Genomic DNA, 15,681 nt, shown 5'->3' with positions numbered 1-15,681 from the left:
CCATCAAGAGGGAGTCTCTCTGCTAAGCCATCTATCTGAGAGAAGGATTGTTTTGCAGGCTAGCAAGGGCTGTGAAGGGAGTGGACGGCTGAGGCATAGCATAGAGGATAGCCTAGAATAGGAAGACAAAGAAGCATACCCAGATAGACAGTGATCAGTATGAGAAGGACCTGACCCACAGCAGCCGAGAACAAGGAAAGCCAGATACAGAAATGAGTTTTAGAGTAAAATGAACACTGGATGGATCCTAGAAACGGAGGTGATGGGGCGGGGAAGAGTAGTGATCAGTTTATTTTTCAGTGTATTCTTTGAATAAAGCCTCACCATCTTAATGGCCAATTATGATTTGTCAAATAAAAAAAAACAGAGCTATAAGAGAAAAATGGATTTTCAAGGGTAAGACATGGAAGTTATAGAAACTCTTAGAAAAATTTCTATTTCATTAGTGTGTTATTTACTTTTCTTGTTGTTGTTTTTTTGTTTTTGTTTTGTTTTGCTTTTTTGGTTCTTTTTTTAAAGATCTATTTATTTATCATATATACAGTGTTCTACCTGAAGGCCAGAAGAGGGTACCAGATCTCATTACAGATGGTTGTGAGCCACCATGTGGTTGCTGGGAATTGAACTCAGGACCTCTGGATGAGCAGCCAGTGCTCTTAACCACTGAGCCATCTCTCCAGCCCACTTTTCTTGTTGTTATGAGAAAATAATTGATAAAAGCAATTTAAGGAAGGAAGGAATTATTTTGGTCCACGGTTTGAGGATGCAATTCATGATGGCAGGGATGTTGTTTCCATGGTAGAAAAGGTATAAAGCAGTTAATCACACACCAAGGTATGGCTATCTCTGGGACTGTCGAGTCTTTTTAGAGATTACAGGTTCACTGTAAAGTAGCCAGAAACCACACTGATGTGTTTAACCCATTACTATTTGGTAAACACACACACACCCAAAATGAGATTCATTAATTTGGACTATCAAGACAATCTCAGGAAAAAATCTAATTTAAAAAAGTATAGATATTTTACTGTACATTTTTGTCATTGTTTAGTTTTAAAGTGAAAATGTTGTACGTATTTGGCTATATTGTTGTACACTAGTAGATATCAGAATTAACAGTAGTTCCAAAGTTTCCACACTCACAGATTTAGCAAAACATTGTGTCTCCCTTAAACATACTTGTTACTCCTTTTTGCATATATACGTGTATTTCTGTATATGCATGTGTATGCATATTTACATGTGGGGCATACGTGTGTGTGTACAAGCAAGTGTGTATGCATGTGCACATGTGTGCTTATATGTGTGGAGACCTGATGGATGGCATTGGGTATCTTCCTGGATCACTCTTCATTCTGCTGAGGAATATATACCCTTATATTGGCAAACCCTGAGATCACTGATTCCAATTTATCTAGCTAGCCAGTCTACCCCAGGTATCCCTTGTCTCTAAACCTCCAGAGTTCTAGAAGTGAGTGCCATACCTGCCTGGCTTCTACATTAGGGTACCAAGGATTTGAACTCTCATCCTCATGTTTGCATGACAAATACTTTGTCCACTGAGCTGTCTCCCCAACCCCATGTAGGCTAATTTAAAAATAACTCTTCACTTTATAACATCGCTGAGTTATTGCTAGCATCTGATGAAACAGCTTCATGATCAATATCTACTCAGCCCAGTAATTGCAATGGGTGTGTGCATTTTCACAACAGGAATAATTCAGATTGTAAAGAAACTTAGAGTTTTAAGATGAGCTTTAAGTGTGGAATCCAGGTATGATGTTAAGACAACATTGGTTCTCAGGATAGGGCAACGGGTCACTTCCTACCCAAACCTGCAACAACTCTACAGTCTGAGGTGGTCTTGGTGAAAATCTGCCCTGCTGTCTCCCTTTGGGTTTCTGCGATACAGATAGATTAAACTAGTGATGCTGTACAACATGTGAGAAACAGTAAAGAAATAGATAAAAAAAAAAAAAACAGAATAAAATCTAATTACACGCACTTTCACTTAACACGAAAATTGATTGAGTTCTGCCCAAAGTGGCGTGTTGTTTCCTGTACCAGGAACTACTGTGCAGCCCAGCAGGAAGTGCGCGACAGAATAGGATCACCTTACACCCTCGTTTTATGGTTCATTTCACTTACTTAATGCAGTCTGAGAAGCTGCAAAAGGAGCAAGGTCGAAGAGGGACGAGGCTTTTTGTCTTGCTTTGTTTTAAGTTCCTTTCAATCCAAACAAGTGTTTTTGCAAGGTGCCTAAAATCCCAGGGAAACGGGGCTTCTAGAGTTGCCAGGTGAGGACGTTGCTCTTTGTCACGCAGCGGAAAGCAAGATGCAAAGTTGAGTTACGTCTGCTTCCTTTTCTCTCCTACTCGACAGCATTTTAAACGTGAAGAATGACAGCTATGCCCATGAATGGGCTAAGTAAGCTTGAGTTCCATAAAAGCACCTCCTAGAGCATTTAATTCGAGACGGAGGCCCTGACATTGGCGGGTTATAGATTTAAGATGGAAAATGACCATTCATTTGTCAAACAGAGGAACGAGTTCATTTTACTGTCTCACTTTTAAATGTGTGAACCGAACAGCTGGATCTCCTTGCAGTGGCGTACCCTGCTCCTCACACGCTGTCTGTCTTCCCCCCCCTCCAGGGACCTCAGTATGAACAACATCAGTCAGCTGCCCCCAAGTCTCCTCCACAGCCTCCGCTTCCTAGAAGAGCTGTAAGTACCGCTGCTGTCTGGCTGCATCCAGTCACTGCTGAACACATTCCCGCATTTGTCTCTCATACTTGCTGTGGGAACCAGATGAAACGAGTTGGGGAAGCTGTCAGCACCAACAAGTGCGGCACATGGAAACACTTAGGAGGTGGGGCTGGGGGAAGAACGGCTGTGATTCTGGAAATCAAGTTATAAAAGAGTTTACCATGAGGCTACAGCTTTCTAAGGTGAGACTGAGCCAAACAAATTAAAATTTTTAAAGTGAGGGCTTTTTTTAAAAAAAAAAAAAAAGAGCTGGATGGCTCTCTGGAAACAGTTAAACAGCAGGGTATTAAAAGTTTGAATACTGGCTCATGTTTATTAAAATACCGAGTAAAGTTATAATGAAAACCAAAAACTGATGCTTGGTTCGGCTTGGGACCAGGAGAACTGAGTCCGCATTGCGCCGACACTTCTTGTCCTAATCACTTTTAATTCCTATTTCCCTCCTTTTAAATTTAGCTGCCCTCAAGGCTTCAGCAGAGAAAACACAAAAGTCAGAAAACTTAAGAATGGAATCCTCTAAACTTGCTATTTAAAAAAAAATCTTTAAGGAGAAAGATAAAATTAGTTAATGATACCCAGAGGAACTTGATTAAGTCCAGCGATCACTTTCCAGAAGATGAAAAAGAGTTGTATAAACCAAAAATCTGCATTTACAAACTCATTTGATCCTCTTCCCCTGTTGAGTGATGGAAGCTCTGCGCCATCGTGGTCCCTGCGAAGGCTGCTTGGCACCATCAGTTGGGTAAATCCTCTGACTGTTGATTAAAGGGATTGTTTCGGCAGTGACCCCTTTTGAAAATACGTCCTTTATAAACCCTGAAGCCGGGGTCCAATTTGAGGAGTAATTTGAATCTTCGGTGCCCCACATGATCCACCATGGGAGGTGGAATGTTCTGTCAGAACCAAGTTGTATAACATTGATCATTGCTTCAAGAGGATAGCGTTCCCGAATTTTCCATTGCTAGAGCTTTATCTACTTCTTTTTGATGGTGCTGTAGTTGAAAATACGATTGTGTTCTTATTGCTAGAAAGAGTAACAAATAGTGGTGTGAGGAATCCAAATATTAATTTATATAGCAAGGTTTTTTGTCATTTCGAGAATCTATTCAGTCTGTATACAGACTCTTCTTTCAGCCTTTCTGTGCTCTATCAAGTTCACTTCCATGGTTGCAGCTTAGCCTTCAAACTAAAAAAAAAGCTAAGATCATGGCTGTCTTGGTCATGACCTGTGCATAATTAATGATAAAGTTTTGAAAAATAACCAAGCAAAACACTTAAGAGGAGCTTCTTATACATAAAAGCATTATCTGTTATGGTAGATATGCATGCCTGTAATGATTACTGTTAGTAAATTTCAAACATCGGAACTATTTGCTTAACTACAACTGTCTTATTCTCCTTCCCCTGTACAATTAAGTTGCCAAATTTAGCTCTCTGTGTCTTCATATTTCTAAGTTAAGAATTATGTATCGTTTCCTCTTTTTAATATCACAAGGCACAATGCTTCCTTTCTTCCCCCAACACATACCCCAATTTTAGAACACAAACTGAATCAATAAATAATTCACCTCCCCAAGGACTTTTAATAGAGCTTCCCCACGGGTGAATTAGCTCATTCAAAAGAACTCCTCTTTCTTTTTGAGGTAAATGTTAATTCTGTTTCAAGGGCAGTTTGTCAAAAGATAATTGATGAGGACAAAAATCAAGCTAAAGGAAGAGGGAGAGAAAAGAGCCATTCTAAAATGTGGCTTTTTATGGGTATTTATCTCTTTGCGAGCTCAGTCAAATAGCTTGGTTATAGAACCACAGAATTCCACAATTAAAGGTGACTCTTTAAAAACTATTCCACCCTCTTTGTCTCTTCTGGAATGTCATCTTCTGAGCTGACTGAATGACAGAATTTAAGGTTAAGACTTGAACCCCATGAGTTCAGTGGGGGAAAGCATTTGCCACCAATCCAATCCCCAGCCCCCACATGGTGGAAGAAGAGAACCAACTCCACCAAAATGTCCTCTGACCTTCACACACAAGCATATGAGTACACACACACACACACAAGCATATGAGTACACACACCCATACACACACAAGCATATGAGTACACACACACACAAGCATGAGTAACACAAGCATATGAGTACACACACACATAAGCATATGAGTAACATACACACACAGACAGACGGACGGACAGACTGACGGGGTATACAAAGATGAGTGGGTAGATGGGAAGAATCTGGGAAAAGTTGGGGAAGGGTTAAACATGATCAAAATATATTGTATGAAACAAATTTCATTAAAATTTTTAAGATAAAAAAAAAGATGCAACAAAGGCTGCAGATAACTCGGGGTTGAGAACTTATTCTGCTGTTGCAGAAGACACAAGTTTAACTCCCAACACCCACATCCGTATCCACCTATAACTCCAGCTCCAGGGGACCCAATACCTTCCTCCGGCCTCCACAGGTACCTGCGTTTACACGCACACATCCCGACACAGACACATACACGCCCATAATTAAAATACAATAAAGCTTTTTTAGTAATAAAAGCTTTTAATAAAAATGTTTAATAGTAAATAGTAAAACATTTAATAATAAAAACGTTTTAATAATAAAATTAAGAATAGAAAAAAACAAAAAAGAGAAGGAATGCAACAGCAAATGCTGATAGGGATGCAGACAGAAAGGAACACTTACACACCGCTAATGGGCAGGTGGACTGGTCCACTCTGTGAACACCAATAAGGATGTTTCTTAAAAAGCAGAACTGAATTTGGCATATGACCCAGTTCTACCACTTCTGGGTATCCGTCCACAGATTCTAGGTCAGTGTAACAAAGGGATAGTTGCATATCCGTGTTATTTTTGCAACAGATTTTTCACGATTGTCATGTAACAGAAGCAATGCAGGTGCCAACACCTGAGAGAGGTGGCTAAGGAAAATGTGGCAAATGGACACAATGGCATGGTTTGTAGCCACCAAGAAAAGGGAAGTTTACATTTTGTTTACATTATGTCATTTACAAGAAAATGGATACAACTTTAGATAATCGTATTCGGCAAATTACCCGTCTCAGAGAGAGACAAGTATGTTCTCTCATTTGGGGGACCTAGATTTTAGGTAGTCACATACAACCATGTATGTATACATAGTATATGTATATAAAATGATGGCAGAAGTAAAATTGTCCACAGGAACAAAAGGGACAAAGGGGAGTGGGGAAGGATGATCAGAGAGAGGGTTTGAGGTGGGGGTATGCTTAACATAAAATGTATGCCTGTATGAAAATAGTAAATTAAATTTAAATTTAAGAATAATAGTCTTAGAGCAAAAACAGTAGCTTTCAACCAGTCAATGCTCTTGTTATAAATGCTCCTACTCCATCCTCTTACCTCGTAAAGGTAGAAAGTATCAATCCTGGCTAGCAGAAGAGACAAGTTGGTCGACGACATCAGAGCTAAGAGCTTGGCTCAGGTCCCAACTGAGATTCCCAGTGACTTTTCCGAGCTGTGCTTGGAAGGGAAAAGGAGACTCGGGAGCTATGTGTGCACGGCTCACCTAGGCTCTTCTCATCACGTGAAGTCACCAAGTGCAGGCAGGACTTTGCACGATAGAACACCTTTAACTCAGTGAAGGGGAACGGAGGCTATCTATGCTGGGTATGCCTGTGTCGCTCTGTGTGGGGGAATGGGAAGGAATGCACGAAAGGGCAAGAACTGTAGATCCAGGAGCTAGGGGTTTGGTATATGGACTGTTAATCCCCTGTGCATTGCCTCTGAGAAAGGCACCGTCACAGTCGGGAAGAGTAAAGTCTGACATGGTCCGACAGGCCCAGAACTTTTGCTAATCCCATTATATGTTAAAATACGTGCTAAACACCGTGGTAATAAACTGCCATCCATGCAGGCTGACTCGGGTGTTCAGAAGTCAGTATGTAGGTGGTTTTATGACAGCGAAGATATCACTGACGAGACAGCAGTGTTCCAGCCAGCTCACTCAGCTCAGTGTTGTCTCTTTGTAGCCAAACAGATTGCTGTAGATAGCATCAACAAAAAAAAATACCATCAGAAGCGTCTTTAAAATCACTGCTAACGAAGCCACGTCACCATCCTTCCCCTTTACTCTAACTTCCCAGCACATCGCTTCCCTCGTTGACGTCACTTAAGAGTTATACACAGTTCGCTATGCAGACAGCTGGGCTTTGCCCCTCATCCATCGCTGAAGCTTAACAAAGCTGCCAAAGTTGACAACGTAGAGATACTTGTGGTGTTAAATTTTTTTTTAAGTGTACCTCTGGGTAAAGTATTCCCATGAGGCAAATATTTTAGAAAGAAGAAAAAAAGCATGCTATCATGGGAAATGGTTCCCTCTCTCATTCTTGACATGCAGAGACATTGATGATGCCACTCGCGTTGGCACATCCAGCCCTTTGTTTGTTGATTTATGCTAGTGACTTGGTGTGCACCAGGCCGGTCATTCACTCAGAGTGCTGTGCTAGCACTAAAAAGAGTGGGAGGAAAAAAAAAAGAGTCTTTTCCTGAATGTACGGAGTCTGTTTCCTGGAGAGAGGTGCACAGTGCCTATATCCAGAAGCCCAGGACACCCTTGAACTGGCTGTGCTAGTCGCTGGGCCTTAGGCGACAGCGTTGAAACCACTCTACCCATCTTCCAGGACGTTCCTGAGAACCAGATGACATGATGTTGAAAGGATTCGGACAATCGACAGCTTGCATTTTGAGTTGTCATGAATGCAAACACCATTTTAGCCCTTTCTTGTTTCATGAGCCCGATTTTGCAGGAAACCCGGGAACCTGGGATCAGTGGAGAAAGGGCTTTGACTGTTTCCTGCTTTAATAGCCAAAGGTGGTGATGGCCGATTGCTCTTGACCGAATTCTAAGAGCCTGAGCCATCGCTGCATTTGGCACCAACACGCCTTCCTCCAGCTCTGCTCCCTCCGTCCCGCTGAGGACTTCATGTTCTTCCTTTGTGGGCAAACAAAAGATTCTGCTGCATTTAGCTCTCCAAGCAGGGCTCAGACCTCAGGAGCTAATGGCAGATGGTGTCTGTCGCTGGCATCCACACGTTAGAGTAAACTTAGATTGGAATTCTGATTATACCGGGCAGTTGTTTCCATGTGAAATATTCGGAAGTGAAGTCTTTATTTTCAGCTTGCATCTTAAAATCTTCCCAGCTTTTAGTGCTATTGGAATCCAATAGTCGACCCGCAGAGAAACATGAGCGTCTCTGGGGAGGTCTGCTTTTAAGTAACCATTGTTCCTTGGAACCATTTGCTTGTATTATGGTTGGCTTTGAAGACCTCTACATAAATAGTAGATATCTATTATTACAGATGAAATTTGGAATGAGCGATACCACCAAGAATTCTGAAGTGTGATCCATGCTTGCTATTTTTACTCGCTCGCCACATTACTGAAAATGGTGAGAACTGTCCTGCCTGTCTTTTGAGATTTCTTTTTTTTTTAAAGGAAGAACCATAGTAAACGATAATTCCCGCCACCATGCTCATGACTGATCATCACGTTCTTCAGCCTTATCCCAGTCCCTTGTGCACATAGAGCTGACAGTTGTTTTTAAATCTCACACCTAGAACCCAAACCCATCTAGCTGGATATATACAATTAGATATTTTACATTGTGTGTATATTATTGGCAATTAGAACATTGACTAAAAAGTTTTCCCTCTGCTTTTTCTTCTGTATTGCTATAACATTCCTTTATCCTCCATCCTCAACTCCCATGATATATACAGATGGCCAAATTTCTCTACTTAATTTTATCATTTCTTTTCTTTTTTCTTTCTTTCTTTTTTTGTTCTTTTCTCTCCTTTTTTGCTTTTTGTTTTTGTATTTTCGAGACAGGGTATCTCTGTGTAATAGTCCTAGCTGTCTTGGAACTAGCTCTTATAGACCAGGCTAGCCTTGAACTCAGAGAACTCCACCTGCCTCTGCCTCCCGAGTGCTGGGATTAATGGTGTGCACCACCACTGCCTAGTTATCTTTTTTTTTCTTAGTGTTTTTGCATCCACCACTCTCAACACATGGAGTATGTGTGTATTGGGGAGGGGGGGTGGCTACTGGGAGCCACAGAAGGAGACATTAGACTTGTTATGAGCTATTCAAGACTCTACCCTTGAGGAATTTAAATTGATCAAGGAAGCTGATCCCTCCCAAATTGTGTCAAGGACAGTGAAGACCACGTACATAATTTAGATAAAAAAGTAACAAGGGGTGGTAAGGAAAGTCTCTGTAAGGAGGCGACCCCTAGAACGGGCAAATGTTCCAGCCATCAAGAGCACTGGCTGCTCTTGCAGGGGACTCGGTTTGGTTGCCAGCACCCACATGAAGGTTCACATCCACCTGTAACTCCAGTTCCTGGGGATCTGGCACCCTCTTCTGGCCTCCATGGGCTTTGCATACACATGATACACTTACATACATGCAGGCAAAACACTCACATACAGAAAATTAAAAAAAAAAATACATGGAAAGGGAGATCTCGTAGGGTCCTACCGCTCAAGAAAACACACCAGTCAGCTAATAATTCTGAGAACAGGGGAATCAGCAACAGGGACGAGCCCCTTAATCATCATCTAATACCAAGTGGTAATCCCTGAAATCATAGACATACAAGCAACACCAAATGGACTCAGCAGGGTATTTATATATCTCTGTGAATATATACAGAATAATAACAAAGAAAAGCAATTTGAGAAGGAGTTGGGGAAAAACAATCTGAGGGGGACTGGAAGGAAAAAAGGGCATGAGGGAAACAATGTAATTATAATTTAATTTTAAAAATAAGTAAGTACATTTAAAACATAAAGGTGGCATCCGAACTATCAGACATTGGGGAGAGTTGATCCTACAGCTGAGATAGGGAATTTCAAACTATAGAGCAGCGACAGCCAAGACCCTGAGAAGTCCAAGGGTGCAACAACGTGTTGGTGGAAGCAGGGCAGAGAGCAACAATGAGGTGTGGGAGAGGAGCAAAGGCCAGATCCTGCAGGACCCGTCAGGCCATATGTGGATTCAGTATGAGCAGTGTGAAGCCATTGGATGGAGAGATACACGCATGTAGCTCATGAAACAATATTATTTTTATTTTAAAAGATGTATCTGATTTCTGTGTGGAAACGGGACTGAAGAATTATGGAAGCAGAGAGACTCATTAGGGGACCAGTAAAACTAGGGGGGGCAGGAGAGTTCAAGAATAGTTCCTATGTGTACAGTTATCACCCAAATTACTTGGCCAGATTTTTGTGGTGGTGTTTTTTGATTGACAGGTTCTCCGTGTGGTTCTCAGTATGTGCTCCCTGGACAGCAGCATCTGAGCCATTCTACAATGTACCCCTCATCTAAATTTATCCTTTGTGCTTTGGGAAATGCAAAATCATGTGTCCTCCCCAGCCAGTAAATCAGAAACTCTCGAGACTCAGCTCAGGAAATTGCCTATAATATGCATGCTCTTGCGGTGATTCTGATGTCCGGCAAGTTTGAAGACTTCTACTGTACAGGTCAGGGTTTCTAGTGACATCAGAATTACCCAGAATTCGTCATACACTCTGGGCTCCATCACAGAAAGCCTTCAGGTAGACAGTGGGTAGGAGGAGAAAATCAAGAATGTATATATAGGAAATTCCCAGGTAATGAGCATCCTGCTTAACTTAGGTCGCACTGTGATAAACCCAGCTAGCATGTATTTAAATGCCACCTCCCCCTACTGTCCTCTCAGTCAGTAATATGTTCAGAACCAGAAAAATCCATAGCCACAATTCCGGCCAGCTTTCTTCTGCCTTATGTGCTTTTGCCCAGCACTGGCATTATCTAAACTTCTCTTAGGCTCAGTTTACCATCTCTAAAGGTAGATAGATGGTGTCTTTTGTCTAATTATAACAATTAAATTGCTCCATAAATGCCTACCCTTTGGGAATTGCTTAGTAAAACAAAATGATAGTATATGTTCACAATGCGTTGTATGCAGCTTACTGGAAGGATTCATGATTTTTGAATTTCAATGTTATTTGTAATACAAAGGGAATATCCTTCTCTTGCTTTTAATCTAGCTACATAATAGCTAACTATCTGGGAATCATTGTGCCAGATATGAGGTAGCTATAGCCAGTTATCGGTTATCTTGATTGGTTGGTTGTTAATAATAAATACCTTTGAGTTCCCGGTTCTGTGTGGGCAATAAGATTCTTGACCTTAAAGTCGGCCATCTAATCAGATCGACTACACATCAAAGGGCAGAAGATGAAGCTTTCCAGGCAGTGCTGTGTAGAACCTATCTGCGGACCAAAGTGGTTAAGGCAGATTTCACAGAGGAGTTGAAACTGAACTTCATGAGTCTGTGGTTGAGAAACCACAGCCCTGTGCATTAAAGATCTCCCAGTCACCCTGGGAGAGTTTCACCTATCCAGTCCAGAGGTCTTATTAGCCTTCAACAATTCTTTTTGCTCTTGAACTCTGAAATATGAACATTCTTTATCCTTCTTAATAATGAAAGTAAGTCCAGATTTTGTGAATACATGGTCCTCAGACCTTTAGGGCTGGTTTTGGGAGCCGTTTGGCTGGTTTTGACCAATTGAATGTGCTTAGCTCTCTGAGTTGGGGAAGTGGGGGAGTGGCGATCACAGCTTTTAGGCATCATGATTGATTAAGGCATACTTGGAAAGACATTTTATTCTTTACTGGCAAGAAAATCAACTGAGACAGTTTTGTCATCTTTATAAGTAATATGACTGAGTTGTCTGCAACAAATGTGACAAAAGATGCACCCAGAGGCATCGATAGAAACTTCACACCTAAATGATACTTTGACAGTGATTATTCAGGTAAGTTACAACCCAGAAGAATAAAAATAAAATCAGAAGTAGTAAGGAACTACTACCACCAGTATAGAAAAATCCCAAGGAAGAAAACGGTGGCAGACAACTGGAGGTCGTTACAAGTCATCCAGACATTCAGGGTGGGAAATACTTAACCCTGGAAGAATCCTGTTTTCTTTTCCTCACCCACCCTCTTAATGAAGGAAGAGAAGCCGAGAAGTGAGTGATTCTCAAAGAAAAGTGTTTTTCACAGCAAGTTAGCAAGAAGGGAAGGGAAAAGAAGCTGAGTAACCCAGAAGTCAGAAATTCACGTAAGAGCCAGCCAACCACCTTCCTTGCTTAGCTCTCGAAGTGTGGTGTGTGGTTCAGTGGGCCCGGCCCTAGCAGTGGTTCCCAGCACAGACATTTCCAGAGGGACCACGCAGAGAGCGGAGTCAGATGCCCTGTCCACCCTCAGATCTCAGCCTGTGCAGTATTCACAACTGTCCCTGTCTCTCCAGGCCAGTGTGCAGGGCAGGAAAGAAATCAAACCTCAAAATAAAAACCATCCCCTATTACAAAGTTCTCTGTTACTTTAAATTTTCAAGTTACAAAGATACTTATACATTCTCAAAGATGTTTCAGGTTGTTGTTACAATAGCAAATCATCTTTATTTGGCAGAAGAGTAAGGCAACCAATAGTCTTTTGCAATTTAATGTTCTTTTTATTTTTCTGTGGAAGTTAAATAAAGAAAACCATGATGTAATGATACATTTACACATGGTGCACTGTCATTCGGCATAATTTGGGGGTTTGTTTTGTTTTGATTTGATTTTTGAGACAGGGTTTCTCTGTGTAGCTTTGGAGCCTGTACTAGAACTCACTCTGTAGACCAGGCTGACCTCTAACTTACAGAGATCCTCCTGCCTCTGCCTCCTGAGTGCTGAGTATGGGCCACCACCACCCAGTTTGAGATCATTTTTATATCACATTAAAAAATAAGAAAAATTTTCTCTTTAAGCTCTGTGTTATTTTAGAATCTAAGCAGGAATTAAGAAAGAGATTTTTTTTTTCATAAAATCCTAATCCCAGAGACAGAGTTTTAAAGACTGACTTTCAGCCAAATGGCTTGTGGGTCTCTAGGATTGGAATCTTAATCCAGTCATCACCGGGAAGGAAAGATTTGCGTTGCATATGAATTTCACTATCCATAGACTGTACACACAGTCTGAGGGGTTTTTTCCCCCTATAGTTTAGAGGTATTTACAGTTTTTAAAGTTTTTTTTTAAAAAGTTTTAAAGTTACTGAAATTATGCCCCCCCACACATACATATACTATAAAGAACAAAAAGAGACATTTCCTTAAATTGTTATTTTTTTTGTCAATAGGACAGACCCACCTTCAAGCTAGCCCAGAAAACAGCTGATGGCCTGTCATAAATTCTTTTGTTGTAGGGCAGACTGCCCTGAAAACATAGGTCAGCTGCTCACAGATTAGTACCCAATACAGACTCAGAGGCATCTGAAATCTCTATACAGAGGAGAAGAAAAAAATATGTGACATTTCAGGAAACACAGCCAAAAGGTATTTACCCTGATGAATGAAGCTGACTAAAATATAGCTTTTTAAATTTTTTTCATATATTATAGTCTGATCACAGTTTCCCCTACCTCATTTCTTCCCAACTGTCCTACCCACCAAAATGCTCTCGCTCTCTCTCTCATTCTCTCTCTCTCTCTCTCTCTCTCTCTCTCTCTCTCTCTCTCTCTCTCTCTCCATATATGGATAGATAGGTAGATAGATAGATAGATAGATAGATAGATAGATAGATAGATATCCAAAAGAGGGCAAAAAATAAAATGAAGCAAACAGACAAAAATATAAAGCACCAAGAAACATATGCATACACAGAGAGAGAATACATAAAAACACAAAATCGAAAGGCATAATAGATAAGCAAAAAACAAACAAGGTTAAAAAATTCCCAAACAAAACATTATGAGACAAAACATCTCCAAAAATGCCATGTTCATTTTGTGTTCGCCATCTAAAACTGGGCATAGGGCACCTTACGTGTTTAGAAGACCTTTCTTTGGTGTCCTCCATCCCCTCTGGCTCTTGTAGTCTTTCCACCTCCTCTTCCTTATAGTCCCTGAGACCCACAGGAAGAGGTTTGATGAAGACATCTCCTCTGGGACTGCGTGTTGTTCCAGGTCTTTCATTCTCTGCACCTGGCCCAGTTGTGGGTCTTTGCGTTAGTTCCCGTCTACAACAGGAGGAAGCTTCTCTGATGCTGGATGAATGAGACGCTGATCTATGGGTATAGCAGGATGCCATTGAGAGTCATTTTATCATTGTGTTCCCTTAGCAGAATGATAGTATTTGGTTTTCCCCTAGGTTCATGGCCTATGCTGTATCAGGTTCTTGGCCGCCTGAATGGTGCTAGGCATGAGTTCTATCTCATGGAGTGGGCCTTAACTACAATCAGATAGTGGTTGGTTACAGCCACAACTTTTGTGCCACTATTGCACAAGCATATCGTGCAGGCAGGTCACCACTGTTGATTAAAGTGTTTGTGGCTAGGTTAGAATATCATGCTTTACATTTTCTTTTTCATTTCCAAAGTCAATGTCTCAAAAGTCATCAGCCTACGTAACAATACTATAGCACCGGAATTAGCAAGCACAAATCTGAAAACTGTACTGAATATGGCTGTGAATAGAGAGAGGTGCATTCTGACTGAAGGGACAGTAGCTGATCAGTTCAGTCCAGTCCATGAAGTCATCGGTAGTGGCCAACCAGCTCTGGGCACCTTGATTCAATAAACAACTCCTTAGTGCCATATACAACTCATTCCGTATCTGCATACTCTCCCTCAGAATTACACACAGTAATCTGGGTCACTGATCAAGGTCAGGTGGGCAGCGCATAATAACCTCATGGCTACACAATGTTGCTTTTCCTGTTTTAACCACACACATTTCCCCTTGAATCTACTGATGAATTCATGGTAACAGTTTAGAGTTTTTTCCTTCTGCACCAAGTCCTGCCTCCTCCACTCTTGCTCCGTTATCCACTACACCACTACATACGGTCGGAATAGCCTAATGGCCCCTGTGCTTTCACTCCCGGCCCTTTAAGATAGTCCCCATCAGAAGGATCCATTCAAAATACAGGCTTGTTCACGCCACTCTTTGACTCAGGCCGACCATATGAGGTCCTCCAAAGCCCCGGGCAGCTGCTGGCCCCCTTCCGTGGCATTCTCTTCGTTGACCAGTCTCCAGACTCATCTTTTAGAAGAATCTAGACCACAGTAGGCATACACCATTCTAATCTCCACTTCAAGTATGGTTCAGAGCTCCGTTGAAACGCCCTTGTAAGAGAAAGCCTCCCTGTGCCATTGTATCTAAAATAAGCACCCTGCACAACCACAGCCTTCAGTTCTAGCTCTTTACTGTTGTTATTCTTTTCCTCAGAGAATTTTCATGTTTATACTGTTGGTTATTGGGCCCAATGGCTACTTTTCACATTAGAATGTAAACTCGGTGAGTTTGGGCCCTTCTGAGTCTCGTAGTCACTATTGCATCACCAAAGAGTCCCCGGACGGGACAAACCCTCCGCAAAAAGCTAGTCTGAAGGAGATAATAAGGTGCGTGTTCTTTTCCCAACTCTGGCTGACTGTTGGGAGCACAGAAGCCCACGGCACTGTGCTAGCTCAGGTGTGCCAACCGCAAGTTAACAGTGCAGAGATGAAAGGGAGGGGAAGCAAAGACAGTGCGTGTTGACGATTGGAGCAGCTTTGCAAACATGATTCCCTGAGGCCCGCACTCAGGCAGGTGTGATACTTCCTTGCCAGCTAAATAAGCCTTCAGTCATCCGCTTGTTTGCAGAAGATAACCCAGGTCCGAACTGATCCAGTTACTCATCCAAGAGAGACCGCAAGGCTGTGGGACAGTTTGGATTCACAAAGACACAAAGTCATCCAGGGATCAGGTCACTTCCCTCTTTGCGGGGAGAGGGTGCTTTTGAGTGTGTGTGTGTGTGTGTGTGTGTGTGTGTGTGTGTGTGTGTGTGTGTGTGA

The 15,681-nt window shown here is 41.7% G+C and overlaps 1 protein-coding gene across 2 annotated transcripts in view; it reads left to right on the top strand.

Annotated features, from left to right (window-relative positions):
• Lgr5 (leucine rich repeat containing G protein-coupled receptor 5) overlaps window positions 1–15,681 on the top strand; it is a 133,742-nt gene that overhangs the window by 61,831 nt on the left and 56,230 nt on the right. For both annotated transcript variants that reach the window (XM_050135583.1, XM_050135582.1), the window contains exon 2: window positions 2,654–2,725. In XM_050135583.1, the coding sequence (XP_049991540.1) occupies window positions 2,654–2,725 (72 nt within the window). The remainder of the gene's footprint in view (window positions 1–2,653; window positions 2,726–15,681) is intronic.

Source organism: Alexandromys fortis, unplaced genomic scaffold (genome assembly GCF_014885135.2).
Source record: "Alexandromys fortis isolate MF-2015 unplaced genomic scaffold, M_Fortis_MF-2015_v1.1 scaffold_24, whole genome shotgun sequence".
In the NCBI taxonomy this organism is placed as follows: domain Eukaryota; kingdom Metazoa; phylum Chordata; class Mammalia; order Rodentia; family Cricetidae; genus Alexandromys; species Alexandromys fortis.
This window is presented reverse-complemented; position numbering and strand designations above follow the sequence as displayed.